Raw genomic sequence first — 21815 nt, 5'->3', positions numbered from 1 at the left:
AATTTGAAAACTGACAAATACCCACTAAGGTTTGTTTCTCTTTTCTCTGGTACTGATTCACCATTTTCGATCATCAATCATCCTCCCTCCCACTTTATCTCTCCCTTCAATCACTCTCCCTTCTCTCTTCGATCGTCTTCAATCGAGACGAAGACAAAATTATCTTCATCTCAGACAAAGACGATCAGTCTTTGTCTGGCACTCGTCTTTGTCTAATTATCCTCCTCTAGGTTAAAGATGATCAGAAAGAGAAGGGAGAGTAATCGAAAGAGAGATAAGATAGGAGGGAGGATGCCCAACTGCCAAAGATGGTGAATCAGCACAAGAGAAAAGATGAACAAACTTTAAAGGGTATTTGTTAGTTTTCAAACTTTGATTGTGAAAAAATTATAAGTTATTTAACCTTGAAGAGAAAAATGTGATAAAATTTTTTAATAAATGACGATTTTACTTTCACTCTTAATTAAGATTTTTAATAGAAATTTAATTATATATAAGTGTTTAAATTTTTGAAAGTTAGAGATAAAAGTTTAAGATTTCATTATACCTTGAGTGGGACAAAGTTTTTCGGCCTTTTTCTTGTTCTCTTTTCTCACTTTTTTGCAATTTGCAACAAATTGATTTCAAAAAAAAACACGAAATTTTAGACAAACTCTGTGATATAATTTTAAAAGGTAATTTGGGATGAAGAAGTGATTATTTCGCATTTTTCTTTTTTCAGTCTTATATTGTCAAATAAACATGTAAAAAGCATTTTATTTTTCAGATGCCATTTTCAAACAAATATATCAAACACGTTTTATTTGTTTTTTAGTATTTAAATAATAATAATAACACAAAATTCATAAAGGAACATACCTCAGATATTTTTTATTGGAAGATATAAATTACATGTAAACTGCACATTTCATTTTGAGATACACATGAAGATCATTGTCCCTCTCCAATTGCAATGGTAAAGTGCCATTTTCCAGAAAAACTTTACAACTATAAATATTCCAGTTAAAATTCTTCATCATCTACAGTTGATCTTGTAATGGGAATTGACCATCTACCCAAATGGGCAGTGTAGTTTATGCACCGGATAACTCCCCTTCCAGTAGGTCCATCAGGGAAGTCGATAACACAGATGCTACCTGCGTCAAGATGAAAAGATCCCATCCATTCTTTTGTCAGATTTAGGCAGTGCCCCATCAATGATATGTGAACCGCCGGATGACCGACTACAACTACAGTTTTTTCTGCCTCGGATTCATCAGATAGTTCACCCAACAGTGATTCCCATGCTTTCCCAGACTGACTCCATAATTTTAGCACCACTTCATCCTCAAATTCTCTTAGCCAACCGGGTTGAAGAGAAGGAAACTCTAGTGCATCCTGTGGAAAGGCAGATAAAACATCCAAAAGACTCTTACAAAATTTTCTATTAGTGAGGAAGAAAAATGTAATCATATGACTTTCAATACTGAAAGTGTATTTAGATGTCTCACCTTTGATTGTTGAAGAATGTCTTCAATATCAAGGTCATCCAGTTGCTTCATATCTACGTAACGTGGCACACAATCAGCACCCAAGCAATCTGCAGCTTCCTGGACCTGCAATGATACCAGAAGGAAAAAAAGAATCGATCATCTGCAATTAAAAAGGACCTCAGAAACTCTATGGGACAAAAGATTAGATTCAAGGAGAATACTACATGTAGCCCCTGAATAAAGAACATAAACAATGAGCTTACTCTGGATATTGCGTTGGCTGTCTCAACACAAGCATTCTTTGGGCTGCTGACTATAGAGCTCACTTTCAAATCAAGAAGCAGCTCTGCAGTTTTCTGAGACTGTCAAGCATCCACAGAAGAATTACAAAATATGATTTTTTGACTTAACAATCTCATGCAGAATATACCAATCCTGTACCTGTATTATCCCAAGCATGTTCAGTGGCCGATCTGCAGAATAAGGAAAGCTGGCCTGTGGAACAAGGAAGATAAACACCCCTCAGATTTATTAAATGTAGTCATCCCAACAAACACAGTTAATCAACAGAAACAATGCAACTAATTAGGTGCTCCTCAATCATTCCCTCACTTTCCCCAACTCAAATCTGCAATGCTTCTCAAAAAATGGATTGGAACTTCAGATTCATTCAGAATCGAGCTTATTCAATATTTTATATTGTACATTATTTCTGCTATACACAGAGTCACAAGAAAATTTGGGAAATCAGTTCAGAATTTCTGCCTATGTAACAAGAAAAGTTTACTTCCTTATTACAAGATAACAATTAAAAGATGAACAATGTCCTCCTACCCTCATATTTTAATTTCAAATAGCTTAGAAGTGATAGACTAATCATTTAGTGGGTCACAACTTTTACCAAGCTCAGATGGAGATGAAAGAAATCTGTAAATCATTGGCACTATTTTTTTATCTGGTTACCAGTTCATTGGCAAAAGCAAATAACAGATTTTCAAGTTACTGCTTTATACCTGTGTCTCACCCTGTGTGGAACCATAACAGACAAGTACAATCCGCTTACTGGTTTTTCTGCCTACAGAGCTTCCAGTGGCAACAGGTGAATTTGGAGTCTGCAACAATATTTCAATACTGTTTAAGGAACAGGATAACCTGCTGTTGCACAACCTATGTTATAAAGAACTTTGTGAAACCACATAAGCAACTCAATGGAAGATGTCAATTGTTATGTCAAAAGAATTAAAATTTCAGGTCAGTACAACTGAAACCCCAGTCTCAAGGCATATGTTAGAGAGTTATCATGACATATAACTGGGTAACTTCCAGCAGTTGAAAAAACAGCAACTCTCAAAAATTGTGTTTTGAAGCTAGTCATTCAAAATACAACATCTGAAGAGCTTGTAAAGAAACAAGAATATTTTTCTACAATATCTTATTTAAAATGACAGCCATTCAACAGTTCCAAGTAAACATGGACTAAATATCACTTGGCTTAAGAGGGAAGAGTGACCTCAATTACATCATGGCAGGAAAAAATTCCGAAATAATGAGCAGACAAACAGCATATCTACTTTAATGTTCAAATTGAAATTTGAACACATTAGGCAGCCTTCTTCCCAGTGCTGCTAATTCATTAGTTATCACGAGCAAGAAATATCTTATAAAAGATTCACCAATTGATTTATCTTTTTACACCATTCATATATTTATTGACTCTGGCTAGTAAACATTCAATCTACCTGATTTAGACGATTGAGACAAATCTGTGGAGAACCACCCTCAGCTCGTGGAGTGAAATCCAAAACACTAACACCACAATTGCTCTGAAGCAAAATTCTGAAATACTCTGTTCCTAATCCTGATTATATTGGGAAGAACAAAAGTAGGGACAGAAAGAAAAGTACATCCTGGATGAGTAACCATATCTTCATATTGAAGATAAATGACAAAGAGAAAAGGAGATAGTACCAATTGCTGTGGCAACAAGCGCCTGATTAACAGCATTGTGAGCTACCACAAGAACAGAGCGACTGTCATGAGCTAGGATTTTACTCCAACAGCTTCTGGCTCGTGTCCACAACTCTCTAACTGGGTAGTGACCATCAATGTTGAAATTAGCAGCATCTACTTGCCATTGACGGTAAGCTGGACCAAACTTCGCTTTTCCCTCATGCTTTAGAAGACCCTAAAGTCCACAGTACACCAAAAACTCAGATACAATCATTGCTTCGCTTTCTTGTGTGTCATTATAATTAATAATTAAATTATTGCAATAATAACAAACCTGAAATGAATAGAGGTCAATTTCTCGCAAGTCACTGTCCGTTAGTATCTCCTCCTCGCGATTGCCCCATATGATTTCAGCTGTTCTCTTTGACCGAATCAAGGGGCTGAAAAAAATATTAAGTTAACTCCAGAAAGAAATTGTACAAAGCCTTATGGGGACTCAAACTTTAATAAAGTATTTATAACAACAGCTCATACCTCATACTATAGCATGAGTGAGTTATGATAATAATTTCTATAAAGTCTTATGCGTCTCGTATTTTTGCAAATTTGACAATAAAAAACTTTGAAGTTTACAATCCTTTCGGAGCACTATTTGCAATCTATACTCACAGATACACAAATTAAAATTTTATGAGTCTCCTATTTTTAAAAGTTTGGCATTAAAACTTTGAAGTTTCATGTCAAGAGTCACTGCCCTTCCACAGCATTCTATACTCACAGACACTTATGCTATTGCAAATTAGTATATAGCCTATTTCATAGTTTTAGTGCTTAATTTGGCTGTCGGGAGTACTTAATATCTTTAAGAAACTGATTTTCTTATTAAAGCTAAACTAAAATACTTAATTGCATAGCAGTGCAGTAAAATTTAACTACTGTTAATGACTACGGTTCAATTTCAAAAGCAAAAGCTCAAGTCAGCTTCCAAAAACAGCAAAAACACTTCCAATCTCCTGCACAGAAAATGACAACAGAAACCAAACCTGGAGAAGCAGACATCGAATGAGTCATCTATGAGCATCTGTCTGGAGGTCTCAGCCTGAGACTCGCCTTTCTTCGTCAAAACAGAGAAATCGGAGCTCCCTTGAATTCTTCCTTCCTCGTTCCACGTGCTCTGCCCATGCCTCACCAACACCACCCGCTTCGCCGCCCGAATCTGTGGAAACGGAACCGCACTGTACAGTTCCGAGCTTAACTCTCTCTCAGCGGTCGATTTCGATGCCTTGTACTCTTCCACTTGCGGGATGCTTGACAAGGACGATCGAACGGCGAATGGAGCTTGAATAAGAAGACGATTGTGATAAACGAGAGACGGGAGGACCGAAAATGAGAGCATTTTTATTATTTTAAACTGAACTTTTTTATTCGGAGTGCTTTTTGTGTCATTTTTATTTCGCGCTAATTTGCTAACTTTTATGATTTTTTGTGCGGTTTGAATGGTTGCAAATTACTTAGGTTTTAATCGATCTGAAACTCAGCGTGAGAAGAATAGAGAAGTGACACGTGGTAATGATAATTATACAGCTTTAAAGCTACTACTTAATTGTTATTAATTTTTGGGCAAATGACTTATTCCAACCCGGGCATGCTGTTTTTTAAAATTCTTATTTTTTAATTTTAAAAATTTTATTTAGTTATTTATAGGCTATTAAGTCTACCAATTTTTTTTAAAAAAATTATTATTTTATTTATAATATTAAAAATAAATAAAAATTTTATCTCTTTTTCTTTTCTTAAATTTTAAAAAGTAACAATTTTTTTCTTAAAGATTAATTTCAATATTTTGTTACTTTCTCCAATATCATCTCCGAAGATTTCCCCCTTATAACGGTTTCTCTCACTCTAATGTTTTTCTAATTGTCTACCTCAGCGTCTCTTTTCTCAAACGACTGGTTTTCTCAATTTAAATAAGCAACTAAAGGAGGAAGACATGATGAGAGAGACATTCTTGGAGGAAAAGAAAGTGTCAGGAGAGAGAGATTATCAGTAATAACACTGAAAATTAAAAACTAAACTCTAAAGGGAAAATGTTTTTTTTTTAATTTAGTTTAAAAGAAAATTGTTAATTTTTAAGGTTTATAAAAGAAAAAAGAGATAAAATTTTAAAGAGTTAAAATTTTATTAACTTTAACTGTCCAAAAGTGAGTAAATAAAATTTTTCAAAATTAAAGAGTAAAAACTTTAAAAATCAATAATCTTTAAATGGGAATAATAATTTATTAATAATATTATTTATTAATACTTATAATTAGTAACCATCCTTATTAGGCACCTAATTTTAGTAGGATTTATCAAAATAACTAACAAATCTAATATTTTATCACCTTTAAACCTTATTTAATATAAAACTTGTTTTTGTATAACCTAAAATCAAACAAAAATTATCATTGGAAGATGAATTTAAACTTTAAATTGTGTAATCTCTATCGCTATCATATAATGATTTTGTGTTGTTGTTACATTAGTTTATTGTTAATGTACAAATTATTGGAGATTTAAGGGTGTTATAGGATGTATAATCTAAGATTTGGAAAACCAAAAAAAAAAAACACTACAAACGTTGCACCATTTTTTCACAAGGGGTAACTGTGATTTATGTGCACGACAATTACAGTACAAAATTTGGGCAAGTAATCGCCATAATGGGTGCTTTATTCTCTTAAAGTAAGATGATTGTTTCAATAGTTGTTGGCCAAATGACTATTTCCCTCCAACTAAAAGTATCTTTTTTATCTCAGGTTTTATTATTTAATTTTAAAAATTTTATTTACCAATTTATAAGTGATTAAAGTTAAAAAAATTTTAATTGTTTAAAATTTTATTTACTTTTTTTCCTCTAAATTTTAAAAACTAATAATTTTTTTTATAAACCAAATTTTAAAAAAGACATTTCCCTTCTTAAGATTTAGTTTTCAAACTCCAACGACATTTATATTCTCTTCTTTTGATAGTCACTCTCTTACTATCTTTCTCTTTAGCTGGTGATCCTAAACTTAGTAAAAACAATGTTTCATTGAGAAAGATGAAACATCATCTCTCAAACAAAAATGAGATATTTTGTTATCATTTTTCCGATAAAGCTAGGAGTTATTTTTGGTATTAATTGATACTGTTCAAGCTTCTAAACAAAAGAAACTTAGTTGTCGAAGGGAGAGAAAACATCAAAAGATATTCGTCACTAGCGATGACATCGAATTTGTATCAAAAATCCATAAATTAAATCTTATAAGGGAATAACATTTTTTTAAACTTGAATTAGAAGAAAACTTTTAATTTTTAAAATTTAGAAAAGAAAATAAAATTAAATTTTTGTTTAATTTTAATATTATAAATAAAATAATAATTTTACTCTTAAAATTATTCATTTTAATTATTCCTACGTTAGCATTTAATATTTTCAAAGGTAAATAATAAAAATATGAGAAAACAAAATACTTTAAATGGGAATAATTTCTTTGGCCATAATTGTTCTACATGACTAAAAACGGAATCGACATTCCAACCTTGCAACTTCTACCGTCATGATTGCACAAGCAAAACAACTTCTTTTTTGTCTATCAATCGTTGGTCTATCTTATTTTGTCAATTTCATATTTGCCTCTCCATTTCCACTCCACCTTCAAACCATACAATTACTCTTTTGTACAAAAATCATTTTGCACAAACACTATTGTTCTAATCTGCCGAAAGGGAATGTTGGCCAAATGGTGCTAGTATATTTTTTTTTTTTTATATAACCAAAGATATTATTCATATTTATTAGACAGATAAATCTAAAATATAATGATCGGATTTATAATTACTGTATTAGGTAAGTTAAAATTTTATATAATCAGAAATTTATTTGTATTTATTAGATAAATAAATTCAAAGTACAATAATCAAATTTATAATTATTATATCAAGTAAGTCAATGTGTCATGTTTTAAAAGTTTTAATACTTTATCAATTTTTTAACTTTTGAAATCCAGAAATTTTAGTGAGGCTAATATTTGCTTAAATAATTATAAAAATTTAATCAAAATCTTATGAGTCAACTAATTTCTCCTTTTGGCCAACCTTCTTTTAGTGAATACATCTTAAACACCAGTCAAACCATAAATATAATAGGATTATGTGTAATTTACACAAACTGATCAACGACAGTTAACATATTGCTTTAAATGGAAAAACACGATAATGTGAAGATGGAAAGGAGTGAACATGAGAAGATGAAAAAGGTTTATATAATTAAGGGAAAGTTTACACAATTATTACTATTTAAAAGGGTATAATTGAGGGCGTCACTACTTAATACAAGAGTTAAAACACTACATAACATAATTTCTCTTATTATTTTCATTTTTAAATACTATTTTTATAAAACGTAATGATCTTAAAAATACATAATCAAACTTATTAATTTTATTATTATTGACTTTATTTCAAAAATATAGGTTTAAGACACCTCAATCATTTTGAAATTTATTTACATAGCTCGCGTAGATTTTCTTTTTTTCTTTAAAATCATGTAACTTTTTTTAAAGATCTAGAGACAAAATCCGGTTCCGGGTGGGTATTCCTTGGACCAGGGGTTAGTCCCTCCCTCCCTATACGTCTGAGGCCGGATCCAGCCAGGTATAGACTGCAATGACTACGCTGACCCGGGTGCCTAGCTTCACTCAATGCTCATACCCTCAACGTTCCCCGGATTTAATTCATTACATTTCTCAGATCATACGGACACAAAACTGTCAAAGTCGTTTGTATTTGTGAACATTTAGGAGACTTATATGTTGTTTAATGCATTTGTCAGGTGCGTCACTTCAGATTTGAGTGAGAATCGAGAGAGAAAGTCGAACAGAACAAGCTGTGATTGCTGCAATTTTGGCTTTGAATTCAGAAACGAAGTGTGGAGCAGCTTTAAAATGCAACGAAACTATAGATCAAATACAGGCGAGGATGTTTTACGATTAGGGGCTTTTTATGCTTTTAATTTGGTAATTTAGTGCTTTAATTAATCGTGAGGATTGAAGAAGGTAAAATCTATAGAGTATAGTTGGTGGAGATGGGTTGGGGATGGGCTATTTGCGAAGGAGCGGTGGTGGTGGGATCTTTGTGTCTACTGGGATGGGCTGGACTTTGGTTCTTGAACATTAGACTTTACAAAGAGTATGAAGAGAAGAGAGCTTTGGTTCAGATCATTTTCAGTGTCGTTTTTGCATTCTCTTGCAATCTTCTACAGCTCGTTCTCTTTGAGATCATCCCTATTCTTTCCAAAGAGTAACCACCAACTCTAACTGTTCTTTTTTATGTTATTTTTATATTAACTACTGTAATTTTATTGATATGAGTTAGTTGGATTTTGTTTTGGCTCTAGGGCAAGAGTGATCAACTGGAAGGTCGATTTGTTTTGTTTGATATTGCTTCTGGTTTTTATGCTGCCTTACTATCATTGTTACTTGATGTTTTGCAACAGTGGTACGTCCCCTTCTAATTTTCTCTTTAAACATCTGTGCTCGTCATTTATGTTGTATGGCTAAACTGAGTGATCTTAAACACTTCTAGTAAGTTGGACCCATCTCATCAATGAAACAGATTACTTGGGATGAGAATTTGGAGTACCTATATGGAATGGGTAGCATCACTTAATTGCCTCCTGAGATCTCTTGAAATTGATAATATCTGTGTAATTTCTTGGGTCAGAGTATCCATATGAAATGACAGTTAAATTGTGAGAGAATTCTTTCTAACTCTGTTTAGTAATCATAACTATAATGTTGGACAATTGGTAATGGGGGGAAGGGAACAAATATATGAATTTACTCTATTTTAGTTGGACCGAAGCTGAGAGCTTATATAGGGCCTCATTTTTAGGGTGAGCATATGATGAAAACTTGAGGGTTTTTCTCTTTAATTTTTGTTTTCTTGTTGAAATTTGATTTATTTCAGGTGTAAGGAAGGAGCGGGCTGCACTTGGAGCCATCTTGTTTTTGCTAGCATTTCTTTATGCTTTTTGGCGCATGGGCATTCACTTCCCAATGCCATCACCTGATAAAGGTTTTTGATACATTTACATATTTCTGTTCAGATAATTGTTGCTTCCTCTTACTCTCTCTTTTCTTGTGCCCTCGCATACCTTTATAATTTTTTTTATCATTTTATATTCATTGAATTTGCATTTCATGTTCTCCCTTTTCCTTTATTATTATCATTGTTATATTATTATTATTTTATAATCTGCTGGGTTTCTGAATGATTTATGTTTGTGTCAGTGGTTACTAATTTCTTTGATTAGAATAGTCAGTATACTTGCAATGGTTGTGCAATAAGAAGGAAGTGAAATGCATCAGCTGTTGCAGCTTGAAAGAAAATGAAATAAAGCTGATTCAAAATGCAGTTACTAGTAATCACTACCATTGAGATTGAATTAGTGAGGGAAGTTAGTGATATCAATCAGTTTTGAGGATTTTGTAACTACTTCACATTTGAAGGAATTACATACAAATATTCATGTAGTGGACGGTTATAAGGGCTAAAAGAAATCACCATGATGCTGGGGCTAGGGCATTTTTCTTTCTCCTTCCTTTTGTCGGGGTGGATGGGGCTAGCTACTGCAGTGTTGTGCAGCATATTAGTACTATGTTGTCCTAATTTATTTCTTATTTGTTTTTCTTTCTTAGAGATTAATCTTTTGGCTCAAGGTCTGCTAAAATCCTGGAAAAAGACTGGCAAATCTGTACATTGAGGGCTTTTGACAAATTTTAGGAAACTTTTGTGGGAGGTTTTTTATGATAATATAGGAAGCTTATGGTGATTTTTAGATTTTCAAGGGGATGAATCTTGGTTCATTTGGTCTACCAATATTAGCAAAATGTCAAGATATATCAATGGAATTTTCCTATAATATATCTTATGAATATAGGAGTTTGATTTGCTCAGATTTTAGATTAATGGTTATTAGGTTCTTATTTTCTTACCATACCAACTATGTGCTGAATTACAGGCTGCTGCCTAACCTCTATTAGGAGTAAACAGATATTCAAGTTAAATCAAATAGTTCATTTATTTGTTGTCTCTTCAAGTTGTTGCATCATGAACCATAGCTTCTGTACAAAAGAAGAGTATATATTTCTTTCTGTGGTGTATTCCCAATTTTCATGCATTTTTCCTCTTTTCCCCCTCTTTTTTTTTTTTTTTTCACTTGTAACATTTGAAAGAGTGATTTTTTGTTCAATTGTCTCAAAATGTGTTTTAGCTCCTCATGATTTTGCTTCTCAGGTTTCTTTACAATGCCTCAGTTGGTTAGTAGAATTGGGGTCATTGGTGTGACTGTCATGGCCGTCCTATCTGGTTTTGGAGCTGTAAATTTGCCCTACAGTTATTTGTCACTTTTCATCAGGTAACGACATAATATTATTTATTTAATTTTGTTGCTTAGATTTTATAGATTTTCTTGTATTATTTTTCATTTGATTCTACCAGTGGTTTCATGATTGATTGTAAATGACTTTGTTTGATCATTAATTGTTAGTCATGCCTCTGTCCCTGACTCCCTGTTTGATCACTATGCATGATGCATATTAACTTGTAGCATCATAGGCCCCTTTGAATGAATGTTGAAAGCTAGCATTCAGATCATGTTACAATATTTGCTGAGTTGGTACTGTGTTGAGAAGTTTTTTGCATCAATAGGGGGATGGCATGTTACATGTTAGTAGTAAATTTCACAACCTACCCCTGAGTTTTAGGGTATAGAATGGTTTGTGAATAGATTGTGGAGGTAATGGATTTAATCAGGCCCTAAGTTGGAGGCAGATTAGTTTAGGACTTTTTTTTTTCTTAATTTCTGGTTGTTTTGGATCATTTTTTTTTATCATGAGTTTTTTGGTGGTGAGTTGGATTAAATTGAGGTGTTTTAAATGTGGTGGTAGGTTCTGATTTTGTGGTACTGGCAATGAAATGGCTGCATTTTTTTGTCTGTGTTAGTGGCTGGAATGGTCATGATCATGGTGGCAGTATTTTATGTATTGTGATTGTATTGAGAACAAGAAATTACCTTGTTACTCCTGCACCATTATTTCAAATTGAACCGAGTTAGGGAAAATGGTGGTTTGTGAATATTTCCAAAATAGTAAGGGGGTGCTGTGTAACATCCCAAAACCTAGCATGCATCCATCAGATTTGTGAAACCCAGGGATACTTTGTGAAATTTACTCTACATGTTACCACTTAATTTGTATTTGTCTTTGCCTGATTTGTATTTTAGTTGCTTACCTTCCTTTTCTTTTTTTCTCTATTGTTCCTGAAGCAAGATTATCTATTTTCAAGAGAAATATCTTCAAATCGTTTGCATTAAATTACTCAGACAAAGATTAATTTGTAGAGGTGGAGTTTATAATTTCAATGTATTTACTATTCTGTTACAATTTAAGAATGCCAATGTATGGTTACTATTCAAATTTCTGTGTTTGCTTTTCAGTTTTTTCCTTGATTTTAATATCCTAACATTTGAACATTTAAACTTGGTAGAGAGATTGATGAAGCAGAAATCAAGGCCTTGGAAAGACAACTGATGCAATCAATTGAGACTTGTATTTCCAAGAAAAAGAAAATTATTTTTTGTCAAATGGAGATGGAACGGGTTAAAGGATCTGAAGAGGTATAATTATCATATATTTTGTTGTTTTCTAGCTCAAATTGCTTTTCTTCTTAATTGTCATTAGGAGACTTTATTGTGTTGGAGGTTGGTAGCTTTTATTATGCAGTTTTGTTTGTGTAATTGTGTAAGCAATGTGGTGGAGCGTTCAAAGTCTACTGAAAATTTTCTCAAACTTGAAAAATGGGACGAGCAACTAAATTTAGTAATTTCAAGATCAAAGAACGCATATGATGGCAACTGGAAGGGAAATTTTTATTTATCACTCATGAGGTTTGCCGTTGTTGTAGGCATGTAAAAATTTTGAAGATTTCCTTGGAGATTACATGAATTTTACTAGAAACCTCAATTTTGCTTCCTATTTTCTAAACCACTTTGTTTTGCTTTAATTAGACTAAACTTTATCAAGTTGTCCTAAAGCAGTGAAAACAAGATATATGATATATGAATACGAGTAAGACAACAGATATGTATCGACAAGAATGTTTCTGAAAAACTGTTATGAACAGTTGCTATTTTTTCATTCTTTAAATAAAAGGATAAACTATAAAATAAGAATATAATGATACGCATGGTTACCGACATGGCCAAAAGCCACTGTTTCCGGGCTCCAAAAGATTTTAGGGTTTGACAGAGGCTCCAACTTTTATTTTGGGTTCACAACGCTAGATTTGGGGATTTTTGGGCTAACAAGCTAAAAAAAAGTAACATTTTATTTAATGATATCCATTCTTATTCATTTATTATAGAAGATAGTTTTTCTTCATTCGTACAAAAAATGGAGTACTGAGTGTTCTTATATTGTTCTTTCTGTGATCTTTCTTTTTTCTTTCTAAGAATTTAATTTTTCTTTCTAATCATACCTGTGAGGGTGTTTTGTGACGAAAAAAATCTAAGTTGTTGCATCGTTCCATTTGTCTTTTTGATACAGACAGAAAATACTTATATTTTCTTAATAAAATTGTTAGTCATGGTCCTGCTATGGCAGATTATCTGTTTCAACATTTTTACGTAAATCCATTCCTTTTTATCTCAAACTTTTGGATAGCATCCAATGCCTGAATCCAACTGGAGGGTGTTATTTGGACACATAGAGAGTGGGAAATTTGTTGCATGCAGCAGTGACTAGAAGAGTGAGATATGAGGGGAGATGAATTAAGTGCATGAGGTTATTTAAGAGTTTTGAGTTTCAGCTGAGATTTATTATAGAGTATAGATATAATTTAGAATCCGTATTTCCATTAATTGGTAAATTATCTGGATACATTTTTAAGATTTCCATTGTAAAATTGAAGAATGCTTCCTCTGTTTTTCAATTCAGTCTCATGGAAATATATATCAAATGCTTTTTGCTACTGTTTCTGAATCTAAAAGCTGAACACAACTGAAATACAGTACCAAATGGCACCTAAGTTGTCAGCTCATGGTGTGTTCATTTTGCTTTAGTGTTTAGTATTTGGTATAAATTATTTTTATTTTTTTAAATCAACAACCAAATATAATTATGTTATGTTTACTTAAATTATTTTATGGTTACATCTGCTCATTGAAAGCTATATTTTTCAGAATTTAAAGGCTAGATCATTTTTTAAGCGGATAGTTGGCACAGTTGTACGATCTGTCCAAGATGACCAAAAGGAGCAAGGTTTATTTTTTTTGTTTCCTTGCACTTTTGATCTGTTCTTGTCCTTGTTAATGATTGATTCTTTTTTTTAAGTATACAGTTCACTTTTTGGCTAATGCTCAATGGTTATTTCATTTTGTTGTTGTGGTAATTATTCTATTTCTCTGTTTGTTTTTATGCATGCAAATAAGCCTTTGTTGCTTTTTGTCCAATTTAGACCCATCATTGTCTCTTGTGAATATTAAATTGCAAACTTATCTGTGGTTAAAAGTTGTCCGTGAATTATATTAAAGGAGCATATGCAGGAGAAACCAGTTATAAAAGTATAACCGAATAAGTTCACAATCTTTTGGAAGACGACTAATTAAATTTCTGAAAACATGATTTACAAGAATAACATAAAGTTTGTCTCTTTCTTTCAGCTAATCAACTACTGGTACCAACCACTTTAATTGTCTTTCTGTTGATCGATCACTGCAAAGTGAATCATGAAACTTTTCACAAACTTTTATGCTTGGGATGACCATGCTATCTCTGAATTTGAACTAACTTGTTCCCTATAATATTGTGTTTCACAGCAATTTGAATAAACCATCTATGCAGTACACTAAGTGTGACATCTCCATTTTTTGTAGATTCCAGGTTCTTTTTCTCATCATTTGGCATTTGCTAACTGTCTATGAGTTCCTTTTGTTTGGTTTAACAATCAAGATATAGTAAGAAATTTGTGTGTGTTTTCTTTAATTTTTTTCATGTGGTTCTGGGAAAAAAAAAAGTTCAATGAAAAAACCACATTGACCAAAACTTGTTGGAATTGGATAAATTAAAATTCCTTTTTTTTTTGTTATAAACATTCAGGTTAGCAATTTGTTTCTTTCAATTGCTGTGCTGTTTTTCATGTGAATCAATACCATTCTGGTTCTGCCTTTGTGCTCATCTGAAATTACCTGTTTTATTGTATATCAAAAGGTTGATTATTTTAATTTTAATGCTTCATTTTCTGATTGTTTGGGTGCCTATCTCAGATGATTGGAAGTTTAAGAGTTAATTATTAAGATCTAAATGTTTGTTTTTTGAAAGTCCATTGGTTTATTCATATTTTTAGTCTTTGCAACCCTCAGATAATTTTGCTAAATATTTTATTTATTTGTTTTCTGTTTGTGAAGATATTAAAAACATAGAAGCAGAGGTGCAAGCTTTAGAGGAGCTATCGAAGCAGTTATTTCTTGAAATCTATGAGCTTCGGCAAGCTAAGGTTCGTTCTTTCCTATGTATTTTTTCTTTGCAAATTAATCTCTTTGAAAACTTTTAGATATATTATTATTTTGCAATTTGTTGGCCCTATGGATATGTTGTTGCCACTTATTTTCTCTTTAGCTGAAATATCTTTTTCTGTGTTGTGAAATTAATATAGCATGGTATGGTATGGTTTTGTTGAGTGGTTTGATATTTTGTGGATATTGTAAATTGATATGCCATAAGGTAGTTTTTTCAATTACAATCTGAGATAAGCATTATGAACAGAGGTTTAAATGATTAGCAAACTCACATGTTGAATGGATGGGTAAATCATATCTTCTTCCCAACAATGAATTTGGGGTGTCTTGACCATGTCCCTACGTGGATTATTATCTCTGAAAAGCTAGATCTGTGAGAGACATTGATCATAGTTTCTCTTGCTATCTCATTTACAAACTTGCAATGATAAATTTTTGTGCATTTGCAAGTTTGCTTTGCCAGTGAAAGACCCAATCTCTTCTCTTAGAAAAATAGAAAGTTGTTAAAAGGGCTAGTAACCTTGTATTTCTTTGTTTTCTACTTATTGTTAGGTCAGCTAACATTCTGCATTTATGTTGCATCGTCATGTATCTGACCTCCTCTAGGAGTGTGATATCTTCTTGCTGGTGGCTTCCAAACATTGAGGAAATGTGATGTGCTAAATAGCTGTTTTTTTTATTTTTTATGATAAAAGATGTTGGAGACCAGAAATAAGTCCCTAAAGTTTAGAGATACAATTTCAAATTAATTTGGTATATATTTTGTATTTTATTCTTTCCTAGTTTAGCCTAATTTTTTAGGATCTCACTTATTGCAAACCACTTATGTTTGCCTACTCTGTATGAATAAAATTAAGCAAAAGTTCTTCAAATGTCCATTCTCATTTCATGATATCAAAGCCAAGCGTTCCTATTAGCATTTCCATACAATTTCAAATTAATTACTGTATATAATTTGTATTTTATTCTTTTCTATTTTAGCTTTATTTTTTCTTAGTTTAGCCTAATTTTCTAGAACCTAATTTATTGCAAACTATGTATATATTTGTCTATTCTCTATGAATAAAATTAAGCAAGGATTCTTCAAATCTTCATTCTTGTTTCATGGTATAAGAGTGGGTTAAAAACCTAGGGGGACTCATGGGCTAGCCAAGAAGAGCTAAACTTTGTTTCGGACTGAGCCAAGAAGAATTAGACCCAAGTTTTAGATAGACCACCCCATGTATGACAAGTGCCAACTAGTAGTCCAATTACACTTGAGAGAGAGTGTTGGAATACACAAGTCCCACTTTGGTAAGAAAAATAAAAATGAAAGGGTATACAATTCAATAGGTATCCAAGTTAAACTGGCTTTGGTCATTCTAACAATTGGAACCCAAAACATGTTAAAGTCTATAAGTAATAAAGATGTTGATCCACACTCTAAGTTTAAAGGCCTAAGATTTCTAACAAAAGGAGTTACATATAATAGGTGCGAGGCACCTCATATCAATCTGAATGCGCTTCCTTGTCATTATATGTTTATTCTGAATTTGTCTCCATAGTGACAACATCTACTGATCACACCTGTATATATCTGTGATTACACTATATTGATGTCATTTTACTACCTTGGTGGTCCACAAAATGTTGTTTACTCTATCAGCATTGTTTATACTGTACCTGTTGACCAGTCTAGTATATACATCCCATTTATTGCATTTTTTTAACATTTTATGTACAACTATTATTATTTGCTATTTTATTGTTTGGGTATTCGTTGCAGTATTTTTCTTTTAAATATAATTCATACGCAATTGCAGTCCTCAGTCTTGGTCTTATTTCGCAGGAGGCTGCTGCTTATTCTCGAACCTGGAGAGGCCACATGCAGAATCTTCTTGGCTATGCATTGTCTATCTATTGTGTTTATAAAATGATTAAGGTGTGGCAATATTTATTTTTATGTGGTTGTAAAGATTAAGGTTTTCTTTCTCTGTTAGCTTTGTAGTACAACTCATGCTTTTAAATGATGTTCCTTCCTTATCTAGTTTAATGTATGAAAAGTAAGATATCTGATTGATGCAATTGATCTGTGCAGTCTTTGCAAAGTGTTGTTTTCAAGGAGGTACCTTTTCTCAGCTGATGATCCTTTTCATTGATATGTTTAAGTTCTCTATATTAATTTGGGGCTTCAAATTCTGGAACCACTTTGTCTTGCGTTGTTTTCTTAAGCCACAATCTCTTCCTTTGGCAGGCTGGTTCAGTCGATCCTGTTACAATGACTATTAGCATATTTTTGCAGTTCTTTGATATAGGAATTAATGCTGCATTATTGTCACAGGTTAGTCATTAATCTGCTTATTATTTCATACCAGAATTGATTGGGAGTTGTACATTGCAATCAGATGAGAGATCCCAATCATACTGCTTCAAGTGACCAACCTTTTCCATGATAAATAAGTTCACTATTAATTTTTCCTGTGTTTAGTAAAGTGGATATTTTCTTATTAATTATCATGCTATTTTTACCATTTCTTTAATTTTGTGTTCGGATCATTTATCTTCTTCTTCTTTGTTTTTTTAAAATCATCTAATAATAATTATGCAAAGCACAAGCTGAATAGAAAGCTTGTGAGGCATATCATTATCTTTTCATTCTTCTTATAAGATACCAAAAAATGTATATTAATTTTAGAATAATCTATGTTCATTCTGAAAAAGTGATATGTACTGTACATTTCGTCTAGCAGTACTTCAATTATGTAAGTTGAGTGGAATATTGAGAAAGTGGTACATCCTTTTGTCAAGTCTTTTGCATGGTGTGATTGTTTCTTTCTAATGTTTTTTCTATGGGTTGTTTTGTAGTATATCTCCCTGATATTTATTGGGATGTTGATCCTTATTTCGGTTCGTGGTTTTTTGATGAATGTGATGAAGGTAATTTATGCTCTCTTAATGCTGTACAAGTGTACATTCAATTTATTATGCTAGGTAGGTATTGTTTTTCATCTTCTCTTTATGATAGTCCGGGGTTTAGAATTTTGATTCCTTGAAAAGAAATCCATTAGTAGCACGATTTTGTACACTAGGTTGTGAAAGCAAAAGATTTACTCATTCAACTGGAAGCTAAAAAGTTCTAGGAAGGATGCAAATTTTTTAGTGCTTTATCTGCTGGAAATATAGGCATGCAATGGTTGGAATTGATACAGGTTAGAACCATGGTCCATGTTCATATCATTTCGAGTCAACAATATATGGACTTATCCACTTCATTTTATTGGGTAACTACCGGTAAAAACTCCTGTGATTCTTTCCTCTTTCTTTCTTAGATTGTTGCAGCATCAGCACAGCATGCTGGTTGATATGTCCCATGCCTTAGGTAGTAGCATAGTAATCTATTGATATATTCCGTGTTGCATCGAAGCAAACATTCCTATGGAAGAAAATGCTAAAAGCTTGGGCGAAGATATAATCTTCACCCTTATCATGCAACTTGACTTGTTTTTGTATGTGTGCAGTTCTTCTTTGCCGTTTCCAGAGTAGGGAGTGGATCTTCAAGCAACGTTGTACTCTTTTTGACTGAAATTATGGGAATGTATTTTGTGTCTTCAATTCTTTTGATAAGAAAAAGCTTGGCAAATGAATACAGGTATGCTCATTATTGACGCAAGATATTTCTTGTTATGTTAGTTATTGGTACAGTATATTCTATGATCTATTTGTATGAAAGAACTATTGAAATTATTAAGAAACTCTATGGAAAAGTAAGATCCCATCAACAAAGGAAAGAGAGTTGATGGTTGCAGTGTTAATTTGGAAGACTAAATGTGACTAATATTGGCTACACAGCTTGAAGCCATTCCAATTCCTGATTTAGCACAAGTTTTCACTGGTTATAGTTATGCATACAAAATTCAGCTGCACCATGTAGTCCTATCTTGCTTAAGCACTTAATTTTTTCTTGCTTAAGGTATCAGAATTCAGTTAGATGGAAACATGCTATTCTTGGAATGGCTTTGCTGAGCTGAAACTTCTTTGCAGGATCATCATAACAGAGGTGTTGGGTGGGGAAATTCAGTTTGACTTTTACCACCGGTGGTTTGATGCAATCTTTGTAGCCAGTGCTTTTCTTTCTCTCCTTTTACTTTCTGCTCATTATACGTCACGGCAGGCAGACAAACATCCTATTGATTAAACGAATTCACTGTAAGTCTGTTTTAAGTTGATTAGTTTATTTTTCAAATCAATGAAAATAGAAATTTGCTTTTTCTGTGTAGCACTGTAATAAACAGTATGATCTTGATAATCCATTCGGTATATGTCCTGGTATGAGCCTGATGTTGCTTAAATGTTCACCTCATGATACCCCATTAACTCAAAATCGAAAACTATAATATTTAGATTTTTGTTCTTGGAAACAATCGACTGCTTGTTCTCTTATTTTATCCCTCATTGTGTTTATGTTCTACATCTATGCATGAAAAGTTCTATCCTAGATTATAAGAATTGAGTCCTGAAACCAAACTTATTATAATTTTGTTTTTGTTATTTGGATGACATGAAATGGCACTGCAAGCATTGTTTATTTATATTTGCTAGTTTTCTCTATCTGCCTCAAGAGAATGAGTATTCCTGATTGCAGGTTCAAAATTGTTACTCAAGTTTGTAGAAAGACAATTCAACAACACCTCAGGACGAGGTATCGTTTATTTGATCCGTCAAAGAATTGCTTATGCCCAGGGGTTCTTCAGAGACCACTGTTTTCCAGAATACTTGGGACAACATGTTTTATTGTGCTTACTTCTATAGACTAAAGAAATATGCGTCACACTTTGATGACAATGTGGTTTATGTAAGATTTAATTGATCAAGCAAAATTCCAATTCTTTATCATGTATTAATCGCATCATTGATTGACGAAATTGCTCTTTGAACTTGTATGTTGAGTAGACTGCTGAATTCAATTTTACTGGTCACCAACTTGAGGGAGAGATGAGAAACCTCTCTAGCCTCATAATACTGTCACATAATTGGCTTTCTTCAACCCAAACCAAAACCGGCCGTTGCTTTACCAATTGGAGTTGTGACAGCTCCCATCCCGCTGTGGCTTCCAGCTGTGCCATTTTTGTAATGTAATTTATTTTTCATGTTCAAGAAAAATGGTATCAAACTTTCAAAGTGGCCGTTGTTTGTTTGTTTTGTTTTTCCATCTTATAAAACAAAGAAAAGACAAAGTGCTATAATATAGAGTAGGCATTGGGATGATGCATCAATTGCCTGTATAAATTATGTTATACCTTTACCTTTTAGAGGAAAATGGTTCCCATCACATCATTTCTCTCTTCCATCTTCCTGTGTGCCCAACTTGCCTTCCACTGTAATTCTTCTGTTTCTTTGATAATGGGAAACTCTCATATTATAGTACTTGTATGTCGGCCAATGAATATTGAATAATATTCAGAGAACTGCAAATAATTAAGGATTGAAATATATTTGTGCACGAGAAGAGAAGACAAAGAACATGTGGGATTTTTTTATGACAGGCTACTTTAACAAAAGTTTCTTCTCTTTTTCTTGGTTGCTAGTCTTCCTTCAACTATTCAGTCATGCCCATGAAAGTTGAAACACTCATTATTAACAAATCAGAAAACATTGCTGTCCATTCAACACTGCTGCTTTCAAGGGGGGAAAAAAAAGAATGCAAAAAATTTGTGTAGAGGAAAAACCGATTTTGTGAATTTAATATGTATACTTTAACCTGAAACAAACAGAATATCAATATTTAAGCCATCAATTTCATTATTTTTGGTTTTAAGTAATACCAAAGGAGTGAAAAGAACAGAGCATGTCCTCTGGAAAATTATATTTTGCCTGTCTTACCTCGAACCCAGTTGAGGATAATGACAGTTTCGTCCCTGAAATTTGGTATTATAACTAATTTCAGAATGTTTGGTCCCTGCAGTATGTTATATATTTTCAGTGTTAATGCAATTTTTTGCCACTAATTGATATACCTAAATGAAAGTCTTTTGATAATTGCTGAAAACTTTTTATAAATTCGAAAATGTCGAGTCACCGGTCTTGAGGGTTTCAAGCTGGACAGACAATTAGTGGCTATGTCCTCCATTCACATGTATTCAAGGGGTTTGGCTTTTTACTATATATTTTTTCCGCATTACACTTAGGTACCAAAACGTTATTAAAAAATTGTATAAGACTAAAGGCTGCAGTCAAGCCTAACCTTAGGGATGAAATTTTTAAATGTTTTCAGTTGGGAATTTAGTGGGATGCAAGAGGACTGAATGATGGAGGAATTAAATGTGATTTATGTGAATGTTGTGAACTGGGTAGAAATTAGTTGTCAGTCTTTTCAGGCTGTATTAAAATACTAATGAAGCCCAACAGTACATAAATGCGTGATTTGGTTCTGGTATTAATTTCAAGTCCAAGGCCACCAATCTAAGTATAACTCTACACTTAATTTATATACAAAACTCAACTTGCAATGCCACTTTTACGGCAGCATAGAGACCAAAAAAGGTTAGGGAAGATACAAAATGAGATGGATGGGTGATAGCCGGACTGTAACAGGGAAGCTGGGCTAGATTGCATGACACAAGATGATCCTTTCTTTGAGATTGAATCAATCATATTAAATATGTCAAATCCCTAATTTACCTTTACTCTTATATTCGAAATCTCATCACTCAGATTACCCATTGGAATGACCAGACATTAGACAAACATGATTGTATGGAGATGGGATAGAAAATGGAGAAAGATGATGACAGAGCGACAGTGGGGCTGCTGGGATG

At 32.9% G+C, this 21815-nt stretch overlaps 2 protein-coding genes across 4 annotated transcripts; one reads left to right on the top strand and one right to left on the bottom strand.

The window, feature by feature from the left end:
• Positions 1-845: 845 nt before the first annotated feature.
• Positions 846-4898, bottom strand: LOC123198758 (probable 2-carboxy-D-arabinitol-1-phosphatase). Its single transcript, XM_044613522.1, has 9 exons — positions 4466-4898; positions 3757-3862; positions 3441-3657; positions 3212-3330; positions 2486-2584; positions 1914-1967; positions 1736-1834; positions 1491-1595; positions 846-1377 (listed from the first exon to the last, which is right to left on the bottom strand). Exons 1-9 carry the CDS (start codon positions 4816-4818, stop codon positions 1003-1005), a joined length of 1527 nt encoding a protein of 508 aa, XP_044469457.1. The 5' UTR covers positions 4819-4898; the 3' UTR covers positions 846-1002.
• A 3129-nt stretch (positions 4899-8027) lies between these two features.
• On the top strand, positions 8028-19934 carry LOC123209380 (GPCR-type G protein 1-like). 3 transcript variants are annotated; one of them, XM_044627408.1, is made up of 15 exons: positions 8028-8099; positions 8278-8744; positions 8842-8942; positions 9414-9521; positions 10743-10863; positions 11994-12123; positions 13687-13765; positions 14911-14999; positions 16850-16942; positions 17099-17125; positions 17255-17341; positions 17866-17937; positions 18519-18649; positions 19042-19206; positions 19643-19934. In XM_044627408.1, the coding sequence occupies exons 2-14, from the start codon at positions 8530-8532 to the stop codon at positions 19193-19195; spliced, it is 1407 nt and encodes a 468-aa protein (XP_044483343.1). In that variant the 5' UTR covers positions 8028-8099; positions 8278-8529; the 3' UTR covers positions 19196-19206; positions 19643-19934. The 3 variants fall into 3 exon arrangements, with proteins under 3 accessions (XP_044483343.1, XP_044483342.1, XP_044483344.1); XM_044627407.1 differs by lacking the exon at positions 8028-8099 and having other exon boundaries at positions 8117-8744; XM_044627409.1 differs by lacking the exon at positions 8028-8099 and having other exon boundaries at positions 8122-8744; positions 19663-19934.
• The last annotated feature ends 1881 nt before the right edge of the window (positions 19935-21815 follow it).

Source organism: Mangifera indica, chromosome 2 (assembly GCF_011075055.1).
Source record: "Mangifera indica cultivar Alphonso chromosome 2, CATAS_Mindica_2.1, whole genome shotgun sequence".
NCBI lineage: Eukaryota > Viridiplantae > Streptophyta > Magnoliopsida > Sapindales > Anacardiaceae > Mangifera > Mangifera indica.
This window is presented reverse-complemented; position numbering and strand designations above follow the sequence as displayed.